This window comes from Sminthopsis crassicaudata, chromosome 3 (genome assembly GCF_048593235.1).
Source record: "Sminthopsis crassicaudata isolate SCR6 chromosome 3, ASM4859323v1, whole genome shotgun sequence".
NCBI lineage: Eukaryota > Metazoa > Chordata > Mammalia > Dasyuromorphia > Dasyuridae > Sminthopsis > Sminthopsis crassicaudata.
The window spans coordinates 265,780,704-265,795,343 of NC_133619.1; the positions used below are offsets into that span (position 1 = coordinate 265,780,704).

At 36.2% G+C, this 14,640-nt stretch overlaps 1 protein-coding gene across 2 annotated transcripts in view; it reads right to left on the reverse strand.

Annotated features, from left to right (window-relative positions):
• The window catches only part of CLIC6 (chloride intracellular channel 6), an 80,264-nt gene extending 68,644 nt beyond the window's left edge, over window positions 1-11,620 (reverse strand). The window contains exon 1 of one of the 2 annotated variants that reach the window (XM_074300680.1): window positions 9,821-11,620. In XM_074300680.1, coding sequence (XP_074156781.1) covers window positions 9,821-11,248 — 1,428 coding nt within the window. In that variant the 5' untranslated portion in view covers window positions 11,249-11,620. Of the gene's footprint in view, window positions 1-8,823; window positions 8,910-9,820 lie in introns of those variants that run through there. The other variant, XM_074300681.1, reaches the window with a different exon arrangement.
• Window positions 11,621-14,640: the final 3,020 nt, after the last annotated feature.

A 14,640-nucleotide genomic window follows, 5' to 3' on the forward strand; every position in this document is an offset into this window, starting at 1 on the left:
AATTTGATAGGACCAATGCTATTTAAGAACTGAACTAAATTTTAAACTGATTCCAGTCTTGAGACTGAGATAGTCTAGGGGAATGTAGATGCATGTAATGTTGGAAGAAAGATGTATATGCTATTGTCTCTGAAGTAAAAAATCTTTTGTAAAAGCAAGTTTCTTTTAGATTAAATGGAACACTAAAAATTAGGAGGAGTTCAGTCAGTGAAGACTCAAGTCGAGAAGCACCCCAACTCTTTAAGCTTAGCCCCACCTTGGAAACCTGAGAGGCTGATGTAGAAACTTGGCTCTGAGAAAATGAGCCAGAATGTACTTGATACATATACAGTATCTAGCAGTTTACCAAAGCTGGGCTTCTTAGATTTTTTCCACTCATGACCCCTTTTCACTAGAGAAAAGCTTACACAACTCTGGATATATAGGCATAAAATACAGGTATACAAATCAAACACTGATTTAAAAAATCATAAAGAAACAATTTAAAATTTAATACATGTAATTTTGCCATTTTTTAAAAGATGAAAACAAGTTTGCACACTAATGAGTTGGTTTGGTTTGATTATTTTTACATAAAGAATTAAATCTTGGCAGAATATTTGACACTTTTTATTGTTTTCAAATTTTTCACAACCCCCACATTCTTGTACCAAAGCACATTCAGGACTTAGAGCAAATGAACTATAAAACACTCTTATGGAAATAAAGACTTGAATAACCAGAATAATATCAACTAATCAATCAAAAGGAATTTATTAAATGTTTACTATATGCCAGGCACAGGTGGCAGCCTGGGGTCAGGAGGACCTGAGTTCAAATTTGACCCGATACTTCCTAGCTGTGTGACAAACCCTGTTTGTCTCCAGTACCTTAGCCAAGAAATACCCCCCCCCAAAAAAGGGGTCATCAAGAATCAGACACAATTGAAACAACTAAACAACATGTGCCAATGCTAGGCACTGGTGATACAAAGCAAAAGCAATAGCAGTTCTTAACCTCAAGGAACTTATATGCTAATAGATATTTTTGTAAATATGTATGAGTGAAATGAAGGTAACTAGGTGGCACAATGGATAGAATTCTGGAGCAATCAGAAAAATTTCATCTTTAGCCTCAGATCCTTCCCAGCTATTTGACCCTTGGCAAATTATTTAACCCTGCTTGTCTCAATTATTTATCTATATAATGAGTTAGAGAAGGAAAAAGCAAACTCCTCCAGAAAGCCTCAAATGGAGTCATGAAAAGTTGGGCATGGTCGAAAAATGACAACAATAAAAACATATATAAGATAATATAGATGCCAAATAACTATACAGGGGAAAGCCCTGGTAAATGGGAGGAGGAGGGGAGGAGGGAGGGAGGACCAAGACAAGCCTCTTAAGAAAGTAACATTTAAGCTTAGTCTCAAAGGAAGTCAAGGATTTCATAGGTCAGGGATAGCCATTGCAAAGACACAAAAATGAATCATACTATATTATAATTCAAACTATCCTATTGTTGCTTTTATTTTTTTGGTTTCTGTTCTTTCCCTACTTTCCTTCTATTTCACAGTAGGTTGGAGAGTGCTTTGATCTTGTGAGTTTTGAAAGGTCAAGATAATGAAGCCAAAAGCTGAAGACTTTGCTGTAATTTGGTGAGAAACAAAACAAAGTATTCAGAGTTCTGATTGAATCAACTCCATAGTAGCTGAGACAAAGACTAATCAAGAGACTCTATCTCATTTGGAAATGAACTTGATGGAACCAAGATTGTGTATGAAGTGCTTTAAATTTAAGCCCATTCTTCCCAGAGTGCCCCCAGGTACTGAGTGAAATGTTTGTACTTCCATTCTTAGTAAATCTTTGAGGGGAAAAATCCCTTGACTTGATGTTAATTGGTTAAATGAAACTATAGTGCAACAATCAAAGGTAAATTCACTGGATTTGGCAGCTTGAATTAATAAGTAGGAGGGGAAAATAAATTGACACTAGAACATAGCTAAACTTGCTCTGGAGCAGTAAGTCAAAATATATTTAAACTAAATATTCCACTTTTGCAAAAGTCATAGGAAGCAGCACAGGAAACTAGATTAGATTGATAATTGATACAAAGGGGATGGTCAGAAGAGAAAGGAATCTAATTGAATAAATGAAGTGATAGGGTAATCATTTAAGAACTCTTTCCCCTCATAAAGACCCATACTTGGATAGGGACATCAGAGCTTTACTTCAAGTCACTGACATGGAAAATGACAGGAGGTAGACTCAGATTTGACTGATAATGGATGAGGAGCAAGTGGAAATGTGATCCTCTGAAGAGATTTGGGTATCTAGGTGCAGAAATGGGGAGAAGGGCAACCAAGCTCCTGAACCAACTAATGACAGTACGAAACCAGAAAAGGGAACTCCAAATAGGATCTGGCCTCCAAAGGGGACATCGAGAAATCCATACAAAATATATACCAAATAAATATAAAATAATTGGAAAGTGGTGAGAATAAAGAATACAAACAACTCAGAAAACAGAAAAGAGTGAAATTCAGAAGCCTTATTAGAAATATAATGCAAACATATATATAAAATTTTGACAAACACAAAAATTTACACAAAAAACAAATTAGTGAATCAAAATAAGAGGAGAAAATTAAATGAGAAAAAGAAATCTTTGCCACAAAGCTCTCAGATAAGGGTTTGATATCTGAGACAAAGACAATTAACAGATAATACATAGATATTGGTAGATCCTAACTGGTTTGAATAAGGAATCACTTAAAATGGTTGCATTTTCAGAGTTTGACTAAAAGTTCTGTGTTAATGTCTTGTTGTCATTGAAGAGATTGAACTTGTTTTATTTAAACTATAGATAGAACTTCTGGCACCAGTTTTTAGTGGCTTCATGTTTTGCATTGGAAGCTAAAGTTCTGATATGGTAATTGGGGAAAAGGATCTTCCATCATTAGTTCTGAGGTTCTTAATGGGGGTGGGGGTGCGGGGTGGTACGTGGGTTGTCTGAACTTTTAATGCCATTCAGAGTCTTCCAGATAAAGATACTGGCATAGTTTACCATTTCCTTCTTCAATGGGGTCCCATTATACAGATGAGGAATTTAGGCAAAAAAAAGAGCTGGGTTTTTTTGACTTAGGCAATTGGGGTTAATCGATTTGCCCAGGATCACACGTCTAGGAAGTGTTAAATGTTGTTATGCCACAATTCTATTTATTGTCCCACAATTTATTGTCCTGACTCAGTTTCCCTAATTATCTTGACTCAAGTTTCCCTAATAGTTCTGCCTCAGTTTATAATTGTTCTGCTCAGTCCTATGAAACCACCCCTCCCTCTTAATCAGAATATTTGATAAGGATAAAAGATCTTCTATTTTAGAATATCAGAACACCTCTCCCCATCCCAAGCTATAAGAATATCAGATACCATCTTATTAAGATGCCTCTCCCCATCTTAAGGGTTCCTCCCCACATTATGTTATCCCATCTCCAGTGGCTTGCCCCCCCCCCAGTCCCATTCCCACTCTCAGCATCCTGACTCTGCCCCTGCCTCAATCTACCCCCTGTGTCTGAGCCACATGTATTTATGTTTGCTGGATTCTTGGAGATGATAGTCTCATTCAGCCCTGGGCCCAAATCATGGATGCATTTGGTCCCAGTAAATCTCTCCCTTTTAAATAAATTATTAAATATTCTATAATCTCTATCTTGCCTCAATTTCTCTGGTATTACAATGTCTGAGAGCAGATTTGAACTCAGGGCCTCCTGATTTCAGGGCTGGTGCTCTATCTACCGTGCAACCTGCCTGCCCTTTTTTTAATGGTTGCATTTTTATTATTTGAACTTATAATTATATAAAATATGGTTCATTGGTTCCAATGCAATAGGAATATGCAATATCAATTTGAAATCATGACAATTTCAGAAAGTATATCATTTGAACTAATGGAAATATAGCTATATACACATATGCAAACAAATATGTCTATTTATATATACACACATATATATGTGCACATGCATGTGCATATATTTGTGTATGTGAATATGAATACCTATATGAATAAACATATTTCAGTCACATACAACTCTTCATGACCATCTTTGGGGTTTTCTTGGAAAAGATACTGGAATGGTTTCCTATTTCCTTCTCCAGTTCATTTTACAGAAGAGGAAACAGACAAACAGGGTTAAGTGACTGGCCTACGGTCAAAAAAATCTAGTAAGTCTCTGAGGCCACATTTGAACTCAAAAAGATTAATCTTTCTTACTTCAGGTCTAGCATTCTATCTCTTTTGCTACGTAATTGCCCCAGATAGATAGAATCAAAACTATTCCCTAACAGATAAGTAGTCAAAAAATATGAATGCAGTTAGTAATTCACAAAAGAAGTGAGCAACATTACAAATCACTAATCATTATAGAAATGCAAATTTTTAAATATATATATATTATTGTTCTATAGGAAATGATGAGCAGGATGCTCTCAGAAAAAAAAAAAAGAAAAAAAAAAAAAGTCCTCCATGAATTCAAGCAAAGTGAAGTGTACTGTATACAAAGTAATAGCAATGTTCTGGGATGACCAGCTATGAATGATTTTGCTATTTTCAGAAGCACAATGACCCATAACTACATTGAAGGACTTTTGATGAAAAATCCTATCCACACCCAGATTGTGTCTGAATACAGATTGAAGCATTCTCTGTCTCTCTGTGTGTAAACTATTTTTCTTGAAGTTTTTTTTTTTCATTTGTTTTCTTTCATGGTATGATTTTTACTATAATCATTTATGTAGCATTTTAAGATTTTAAAAGTATTTCACATATATTATCTCATTTGATTCTTGCAACCATCTTTTGAAGAACATGTTTTTAATCTCTATTTTACAGATGCCATACCTGGGACTAAATGACTTGCCCAAAAATCACTAAAAAAAAGTAAAGTAGAAATTTGTGGTAATTGGAGAGGGTAGCTGAAAAATATCAACTCAAATCACTTTATTCTTCTTAGAAAAGTAGATAGCAATGACCTGTTTTAAGTGTGTCACAAGAAAAAAGTTTTAAATAGTAAAAATTATTTTTTTTTTTTTTTGAGGCTGGGGTTAAGTGACTTGCCCAGGGTCACACAGCTAGGAAGTGTTAAGTGTCTGAGACCACATTTGAACTCGGGTTCTCCTGAATTCACTGCTCTATCCACTGTGCCACCTAGCTGCCCCAATAGTAAAAATTATTGAGAAAAATACATATCATAAAAGTAAATCTCAGATCATACCCAATGTGAATAACTCTCATTAGCAATAAGTCCTAGAAGAGTTAATAAGCTATCTGCTTCTTCCAATTTCAAAGCTAGAGGATTTGTAATTTAAGCCTAGAGATATTCTTTCAAATAATGTTAACTGTAATATTACAACAAAAGGAGGTCTTCAGGAGTTGAAGTCACACACACACACACACACACACACACACAGAGGCATCAACTATAGCAATGAACCTCTCCACTGGGACAGTTTTTATAATGTAGTTTTAGTTCCATGGTATGATAAGGTGTCAGAGTAAGACTTTAGTTCTTATAGTAAATTACTACAAATCTAGAGGATTTTTAAAAATAGCTAGAACCACTAAATTTTTACCACATAGCTTAGAAAAAAAAAAAAATGGGGCAATTATTGTCATATGTTCCAAGGCAGCAAATTACTATTTGGATCATTGCCAAACTAGACTTTTGTTTGGTTTTTTTGTTTGTTTGTTTGGAATTACTTATGCTTTTTCTTTTATGTTCCTTTATTCATAATATTCCTTGCCTGGCATGTCTCTTTCATAAAGCTCTGTCCAACTCTTACTCATCCTTCAAGGCTCAACTCAAAAGTGACCTTTTTCATGAAGTCTTCCCTGTTTCCCCAAACTAGATATGATCTTTTTCTCCTTTGATCTCTCATAGCTTTCTATACAGTAATTCATGCTTCATTTTCATATTGTACTATGTCACAATTGTTTGCATCAATTATATCTCCCCTATTGTGTTCTAAGTTCTGTGAAGGTTTTTACTTATCCTTGCTTCCTCCCCAATTCATCAACTGATCCTAACACATTCAGTTAATTCTGCTAAATTAATTCAGAAATCAGTTAAAATCTTATGTCTGGGTAAATGAATACATCATTTTTACCCAAATAATTTATCTTTTATTTTTTTTTTAAATCTTTTATTTTTTAAAATGAACTTCAAAAATGAGCTAAAAGCTTGTAAATAGGATGACTACTTTAAAAAAGACAAAAAAAAAAACTCTCACATAAAAGCAAAAGCATTTAAAAAGTTACAAACCCACTGCTGAACCTCAAAGGATAAATGTATTAATTGTATATTATCGAAGTTGTTGTGTTTATTATTTGTTTATTTAAAACCATCACTTCTACTTGCCTAAAGATATACTGTATCTGAGGTGTGTTCTATGGATTTCTTGATTCCATAATCAAAACAACCTGATTGCAAATAGTATTGAATTTTTAAAAGAAACCTAGAAAAATATGTTATATCTGGCAAGGAATTCTGTGTGAAGCTTAAAACAAGAGCTGTTTGTTTTGAATTTGATATCATTACAAAGAAGACAAGATTTTGAGTTTTATTGTGTTTTAAATGTCATTAATAATGCAGGAAGTTGAAAAACTTTAATAATTTAATGAGAGGCATACTTTGAGTCACCTTCAAAGTTTGCTTTAGTCAGAAATCCACTTGAAAAATGTGTCTAGGAATTTGTTTCCTTTAAAACATAACAAGAGGGGCAGCTAAGTGGCACAGTGGATAGAGTACCAGCCTTGAATTCAGGAGGACCCGAGTTCAAATCTGATCTCAGACACTTCCTAACTGTGTGACCCTGGGCAAGTCACTTAACCCTAGCCTCAAAAATAAATAAATAAATAAATAAATAGATAGATAGATAGATAGATAAATAAATAAAATAATTAAAACATAACAAGAAAATTTTAAAATTTCACCTATCTTGTTTGTTGGATGAATCATTTGTTCATTAAAGTCCTTCAGGTAGCATTTTTCTGTACAAACAAATCAACTATACTACTTCCCAGTAAAACTTGAGAAAATAATTATTTGTTTTCTTCCTTCTCAAACTCTCACCCCAGAAAAGGGAATAATTAAGTACCTAAGGGGATTTTTCTTTTTCAAAGCAGGATTTTTTTTATCCCCATAAATCCAATAAAGTCATTGGTAGCTCAGCAGCTAAAAATTCCCTCAAAGTGTTTAAAAAGTTCTCCTTGCATATTTTAAGTTCCACGTGACAAAAATGCACAATAACATTTTGAAGGTCATAAGTAGGGTAGCATAATCTGGTTTCAAGAGAACACAATACATCTGGATTTTAAAGGTTTGGACTTTTCTTTAAAAACAGTCAGAAATATTCTTTATTACATTTTGTTCTATTAGTGGAAATGAAGTCATCAAATCAGAATTTGTGAAAACCAAACAAAAAAGGCCAGGGAAGTAGAGTGTGCAATTAGTTGGTATAGTGGATAGACTTCTGGCTTGAAGTCAGGAAGATTCATCTTTTTGAGTTTAAATCTGGCCTCAAAACTTACTTATCTGGGTAAACCTGAGCAAGTCATTTAACCTTTTTGCCTTAGTTCCTCATTTGTAAAATGTGCTGGAGAGGAAATAGCAAATCACTCCAGTATCTTTGCCAAGGAAACCCCAAAGAGGGTCATAAAGAGTCAGTTAAGATTAAAATTACTTCAAAAATCACTTAATTCAGATCCCATAACCCAGAGAGGTATAAGGTCTAGAGTTGGAGACAGGAATTAAGAGGCCTCAATACTGGGTTTAATTTTGTTCATGGTTTCACCATGGGCAAGTTTTAATCTCGTCTGAATTTACTTAATTGCCAAATGGAACTAACACCTCCTCTTCCAATTCATAAGGGTTTCACAAGGAATGAAACATAGGGAAAAATAACTTTGACAAACATAATTCTAAGATTTTTAATTGAGTGCCTAAGACAGTAATTAATGTCATGAATGGAATAGGAAATTGGGGAGAGGAGGAATCGTTTTAGAGAAATTTACTTTAAGTACATTTCAGGACATTTACATGAAATGTATTGTAAATAATGGAGAAATATTGGAGTGGAATATAAGTGAAAAACCAGGAATAAAGAAATAAGTAACAGTTGACAGCATAAAGTCAATGGTGGAAGCTATACAACAGGATCCATTTGTGAAGAGAAAGAATATAGAAAGAGGAAAAATAGAGTTAATGAACTTTTAGGAATATTAACAAATGAAGTGGAAAGAGTTACTAGCAAAGAAAAGATAGTCAGAAAAGTAGATGGAGCAAAGAAGAGGAAAATGAGAAAAAGACTATATCAACAGTTTCAAAGAGGAAGGAGGAAGAAATATTGTCATGTTATAGAAAAGTATATATAGATTCAGAAAAATAAAAGTTAGATTTCTCATGGTCACCAATGGTGAAATATGTAGTTTAGGGTAAGGAAGGAAGGAAGATAGAATTTTTTTTTTAATCATCCAAGAAAAGATTAAGGGGGGAAAAATGAAGTAAAATCCAATTCTATCAACAAAGTGATAAAAGAGAACAAATATTGGTTCTACCTATTTTTTGGTGGAACTGGAAATTAGATTCCTAAATCTAGCAGCCAAGATGGTGAAACAATTGCTAATCTCTATAGACTCCTGAAGATATATCATAAAATTCATTTTTAAAACATCCTGCAAAGAGTAGTCCACTATTTTTTTTTTTTTTGGAAAGTGATATTTCCCTTGAATGAAGTGCCTTTCTTCCACATCTCCCTTTCCATTAAAGAAATCTGAGATTTACTTTACCTTAATTATATAAAGACGTTTCACATTCTCCTTTTTTACTTTAGGAATCTTGCTTGCATTTGAGTAAGCTAGCTTCTAGAACTCTGTCAATAATTTCTTAAAGGATTATGATGCAATATACAAAGCACATTCTTAGTCTTATTATAGCCTTCTCTCCCGGTCATCCAGAACGTATTAACAAGGATCTTTATGTGAAGCCATGTTAGGTTGACTGGTTATTGTTTTGTTTTGTTTTTTTAATACCTTCTACAGTTTCAAAGTTAAACATAAAACTTAAGATAAACATAAAAGTTTTCCTAAACAACAGTGCAATATAACGTCTTAGTATTTAAATTGAAACTGAAGTTTTAACATACAAATAAAGGAATTTTTAATCCTCATAAAGTATTACTACTTTATATTTCTTTTTTTATTTTGTATGTGGCACTTTAATTTGCCCGTGGCATTATATTTTTAAAGTACCTATTTTTCATTACAAATATTCTTTATTCTACTAGAAATTGCATCTTTCTGGAATTTTGGGAGACTAAAAACAGATCACCTTTAATCGCTGAAATTTAAAGTGCTGTGATTACTTTTCACTTCACCTGCTTCCTGACTATTCCATTCCGAGACATTTTCACATCTTTAATCCTATTGGCAGAAACTACTTAGTACTGCTCTGACCGCACAAGTTGTTTAGTAGCTAGTTTGCAAATAAATGGAGGGTGGGGAGAAGAGGGAAGAGAGAAGGAAGAGAAATGGGAGGAGGATTTTTTAATAGTCGTCTCGAATAACCAAGTTATTATTTTCAGGACAAAGGACAGTGGAAAGTTTGGATGCATTTACATAATTACCCCTGACTCCGACTGCTCTTCCCGGAAACCCAGGAGCTTAGGGTACTAGGGGGGAAGCCCACTCTGCCCAACGACTCCTCGAATGTGAGAAGCCCACACTCCCAAAGGGGAAGGGTTAAGGGAATGGTAAAGTGGGAAGAGATCTGATAAGAGAGACTTACCTTGACAAAAAGGGAAATGTCGTGTTCGTTCCCCAGGGCCAGTGGGGGTGCTGAAGCTCTATCTCCTGAAGCCTCCTCCTCATATATTTCTCCTTCCTCTCCCGGACCGTTCAGCCCTTCCTCTAGTTTATTCGTCTCGGCTTCCGCAGGGGCATCTTCGGAGCTCGTCTCCGACAGGTGGTTACTGAGCTCTGCCTCTAACTTTTTCTCTGGAGTAGTCTCGTTTTCTTCCTCCTTCTGCGGGCTCCCATCAAGGTTTTCTTCCGCCCCTTGGACCATGACTTCTACGTTAGGCTGTTCCTCATCCCGATTTTCTTTCCCCTCTTCCAGGGCTTCTTCCTGGACATCCCTGTTGGCACCAAGACTTTCACACTCTACCTGCCCTGCTTCTCTAGGCTCCCCTCCGGCGGCGGAGTCCTTTACACTTTCCGCTCCTCCGCCTTCCTCCTCTGCCAGCCCTTCTGCAGACTCAGCTTCTGTATTCTCGGCATAACGTGTACCTTGGAGCGCCTCATTTTCCCGCGCATCATCTGTCAAACTGCCCCTCTCCTCAAGGTTCCGTTGCCCTTCCCCTTCTTCCTGCGGCTCCAATGCCGTTGAATCTACAAGCTCCGTTCCGTGCACAGGACTGTTTTCTTCTCCTTCGTAGCTCTCTCCATTTTCAGAATTTCTATCTTTTGGTTCTTTCGCCTCCCCTCTTTCCGGGTCTTCTACATCCATCCCAGCTCCCGGCTCTGCTAGCTTTCTCTCGGGTTGTAACAGCTTCACGCCTTCCTGGACCGTTTCCTGGGAAGCTGCTCCCGCTGCTGCTGCTGTAGTTACAGCTGCTGCTTCACCCCCAGCGTTGTGCTCCGCCCCTACCTCTGCCTCTGGCTCCGGGTCTCCCGGGTCCTGGGCTCCTTTGGCTGCTCCGTGGCTCTCCTCTTCTTGCCTTTGGAGCTCAGTGTTGCCGCTGTCCTCCAGCTCCCATCTCCTTTCCTGGCAGACTGTCTTTCCTTCTACATCGTCCAGTATTTCACTCCTCTCTTCCTTCTCCTCCTTTTGCTGTTCTTTTTGATCCTCTACGTTCTCGGGGGGCTCCCTTATTTTGTCTTCGTGTTTTTTCTGTGTATCCTCCTCCCAGTCACTTTGCGTCAGGGTTCCACTTCCTTCACCTTCCTTCTGGTCTACTTGGCCAATTGTTGCTCCCGCTTCCTCCCTCACCTCCTGGGGATTCTCGACTGGAGCAATTGCTCCCACCCCATCTCCGGTAGCATCTTCTTCAGAATACTGCTTGTCCTCACTGTATTTTACCTCCGTCTCCTGCTCCTCCTCTTTAGCCTCAGTAGCAGGCCCCAGTTCTCCGGTTCCCTTTTCCAACAGTGCAGGGGGCTCTGCATTCTCCTGGGGAGTGAGGTCCCTAACCACAGGCTCAGTAGCCTCTGTCATGTCTCATGAAATTATTGTCCTTTCTTGAGATCTCAGTTGAAAGAAAAGGGGAAAAAAAGGCTAGTGGAAATTCCGTAGACTGGGCGAGTCTTCCAAACCTCTCAGCTCTAGTCCGTGAGTTAGTCTCCTTTTCAGGCCTCCGAAGCCTTGGACTTCTGGGACCTTGGTTCAGATGGATTAGTGCTTATTGCCAGCTACATTCATGAGGTTCATAGCTAAATCCTCTCTGTCCCAAGACCTTGATCTCAGTCTCAAAAACCTAATGACTCCTTCCCTGCCTTACTCTTTACTCAAATTCCAGTCTGTTTACCAACTTGAAAATTGGAGAATTACCTTGATCACCAAAGGAGATTGGGTGACTTTCACTACCTAATGACTTGCAAACTCTAGAAGTACCTACCTGCCCTTCCCCCACAACTCAAACTTCATCTCTTTGTCCTTGGGCGGAGCTCGGTCACCTAAACTAACCTTTGGCACCAGAGCCAATACCACGCATTCCGTCATGGGGCCCCCTGTTGGTTTTAAAGAACGGATTCCACATACAAAAGCCTTTTAGGCCAAAAGTGTGTATTTTTCCAAACAATGCTGATCAATTGCTTAAGCTTTGCTTCACTGAATCTTTGAAAATTGAAAGACATCCTAGCTGCCTTCTAGTTCTATTTTTGTAGAACCCTAGTTCTTAAGACTTTTTTCTCCCTGACAATCAAACTAAACTGATCTCTTTGCAAATACTAGCCATTTCTCCCAGTTCTGCCTTCTGAAGCTAAAACACACAACCCAAAAGCTCAAGACAAATACTTGAAGTCAATTAAACAATCCACTGCTTCCCTCCCTTCAAATTTTCTCTTTTCTAGGCTAAACATCACTAACTCCTTCAATTTACCCTTATATTACATGCACCCAAAGACTTCCACCAATCTAATATTCCTCTTATGATGGAACTAATATCTATCAACTTCGCCCCGTCCACACTATAAAGGATGGACTTGGGCTCCTCCTTCTTCATACCAGGGATTAGATTTTCCTAAAAGAGGACAAAGTTGTCTCCAGGACCAGATTGAGTCTTTTTCCTGACATTGCTTCCTATTAACCAAAGGCCATAAAATTTGAAATCGAGGTGTCTCAGACATGACCACAAAAGTTTCCATATAGACATATGTTAAGTAGATATATTTCCTTGGGAAATGAGGAAGGTCATGTCTACTAAAGCTGAAAATATGTACTACTTGTTAAATATTCTTGCTGTGATAGGGTAAACTCCCTTTTTGGGCAACAGTGCAGTGAATTATGAATGTATTGTTTCATCCTCAAATCAAACCTGAACTAAAGAGTATCACTACTAAAGCTAGGCCTACTATCTGCTCTAGACCTCATCCAGATTATCAATGTTCTTTTTTATGGTGGTGCTCAAAACTGAACACACTACAAATCAGACTAAGGAGAGCATATAGCAAGATCATTACTTCTCTGTTCTAGACGTTCATGTAGCTCAAGAGAGCATAAACTTTATTGCCTTCTATATCACCCTGCCTACTCATATTAAACTTATACAGCCCTAAAACACTTTCAAAAGCTGTTTTCAAAACAACTATCTACCCATACTTACTCCATATTGTATTTGAGATGTGCATTTTTTGGTACTCAAATGCAAGATAGCTGGCCCCATTTCATTTTATCAAATTAAATTAAACCATGTCAAAATCCTTTTGGACCACGTTACTATTAACATTAAAAGTTCTCTCAGATTTGATGAGCAAACCATCTATTCCTTTATCCAAATTATTGCTAAAAATGCTTAAAAAGAAAAAAAAGAACCAATCCAATTCCAAATCCTTGGGTTAGTCATTTGGAAATGCGCCACTATAATATTAAACCATTGACCTTTTGAGCCCCCTCATCCAACCAGTTTTGAATCCTTCTGATTATATTACTTTGTCTAATCCATGTCTTTCCATCTTTTTCAAAAAAATAACACAAGATATTTTATCAATAAGTTCATTTAAAATCTAAATAAATTGTATCTATAGCATTTACCTTCATTTATAAAGGAAATAAAATTAGTCTGACCTTACCTTTTCTTTAAAGATATTGATTTTATTGATCTTTTATTTTTACATTGTCTATATTTTCCTGTTATCTTTCCCTTTGCCATAGAGCTATCCCTTAGGAAAAAAAAAAGAATGTTTTAAAAAAGAGAGAAAAGAGGGGAAGATGAGCAAAACCAACAAGCAAATCAAAATATCTGATGCTATATACAATGTCCACATCTATATGCCCCCCCACTTATGTAAAAGGGTGAAGAATCTACTCATGTCATTTCCTTGGGGTCAGTTTTGGTCCCTATGATTTTACAATATTCAGTTTTAATTGTTTAGTAATTGATATTTTTTTTCCATTTATATTGTTAAAGCCACTGTGCATATTATTTTCTTGGCTTTTCTTCACTCTGAATCAATTAATGATTTTGCAATGCTTCTTCATATCAATCATAGTAATTTCTTATTGCATAGTAATATTCCATTACATTCACGTACCCCAATTTGTCAAGCCATTCCCTAACTAATGGGAAGTTCTTTGATGCTACAAAAATGCTGCTAAAAATATTTTAGTTTATATTGAACCTTTCTTTTTGACAACCATTTCCTGAGGATATACTTATCAGGTGAATCTCTGGCAAAAAGGTATGTTTATTTTTACTTTATTTGTGTAATTCCCCTTTGTTTTAGTGGATAATTGTATTAATTCCCAATTTCACCACCCATTCATTAGTATGGCATAATCTGTTCCTGAAGAATCCAAGCTGGGTCTTTCCTAAGCAGATCCAGAATAGAATTTCTCTTTATTTGTTCCTCTACATTGTGAAGGATGAAATAATCACTAAGATAAATTTTAAAATTTATTTTGAGAGAAATTAAGAGAACACTATAACAGAAGATTAGATAATTGAAATCCTCCATTAAAAAGGGATGTCTCTATACTTTTCTTTGACTTAAACTGAGTATCTTCTTATGTTACTTCTTCAAATTTCCTTATATATTTAATGTACGATGCTACTCTCCTTCTTCCACTCTCCTTTAGCTATCTTATTTCTTTAGAATATGACACAACCACCCAAAGCCATGTCCAGTATGGATTTCATTTCACTAGATAGTATTCTAGTTTGGACTGTAATTATCTCTTATTTGGACTATTATAAGAGCTTCCAAATTGTTCTCCCTATCTCGAACTTCTCCCTCTCCAATTCATTTTCAACCAAAATGTCAAATTGATACTTCTAAAATGCAAGACACATCATCTCCTAACTCAATAAATTTTAGTGGTTCTCTATTGATTATAGGATCAAAATAGTCTTTCATCTTAAAATTTCTCTTTGAAGAAGACAGTTACATAGT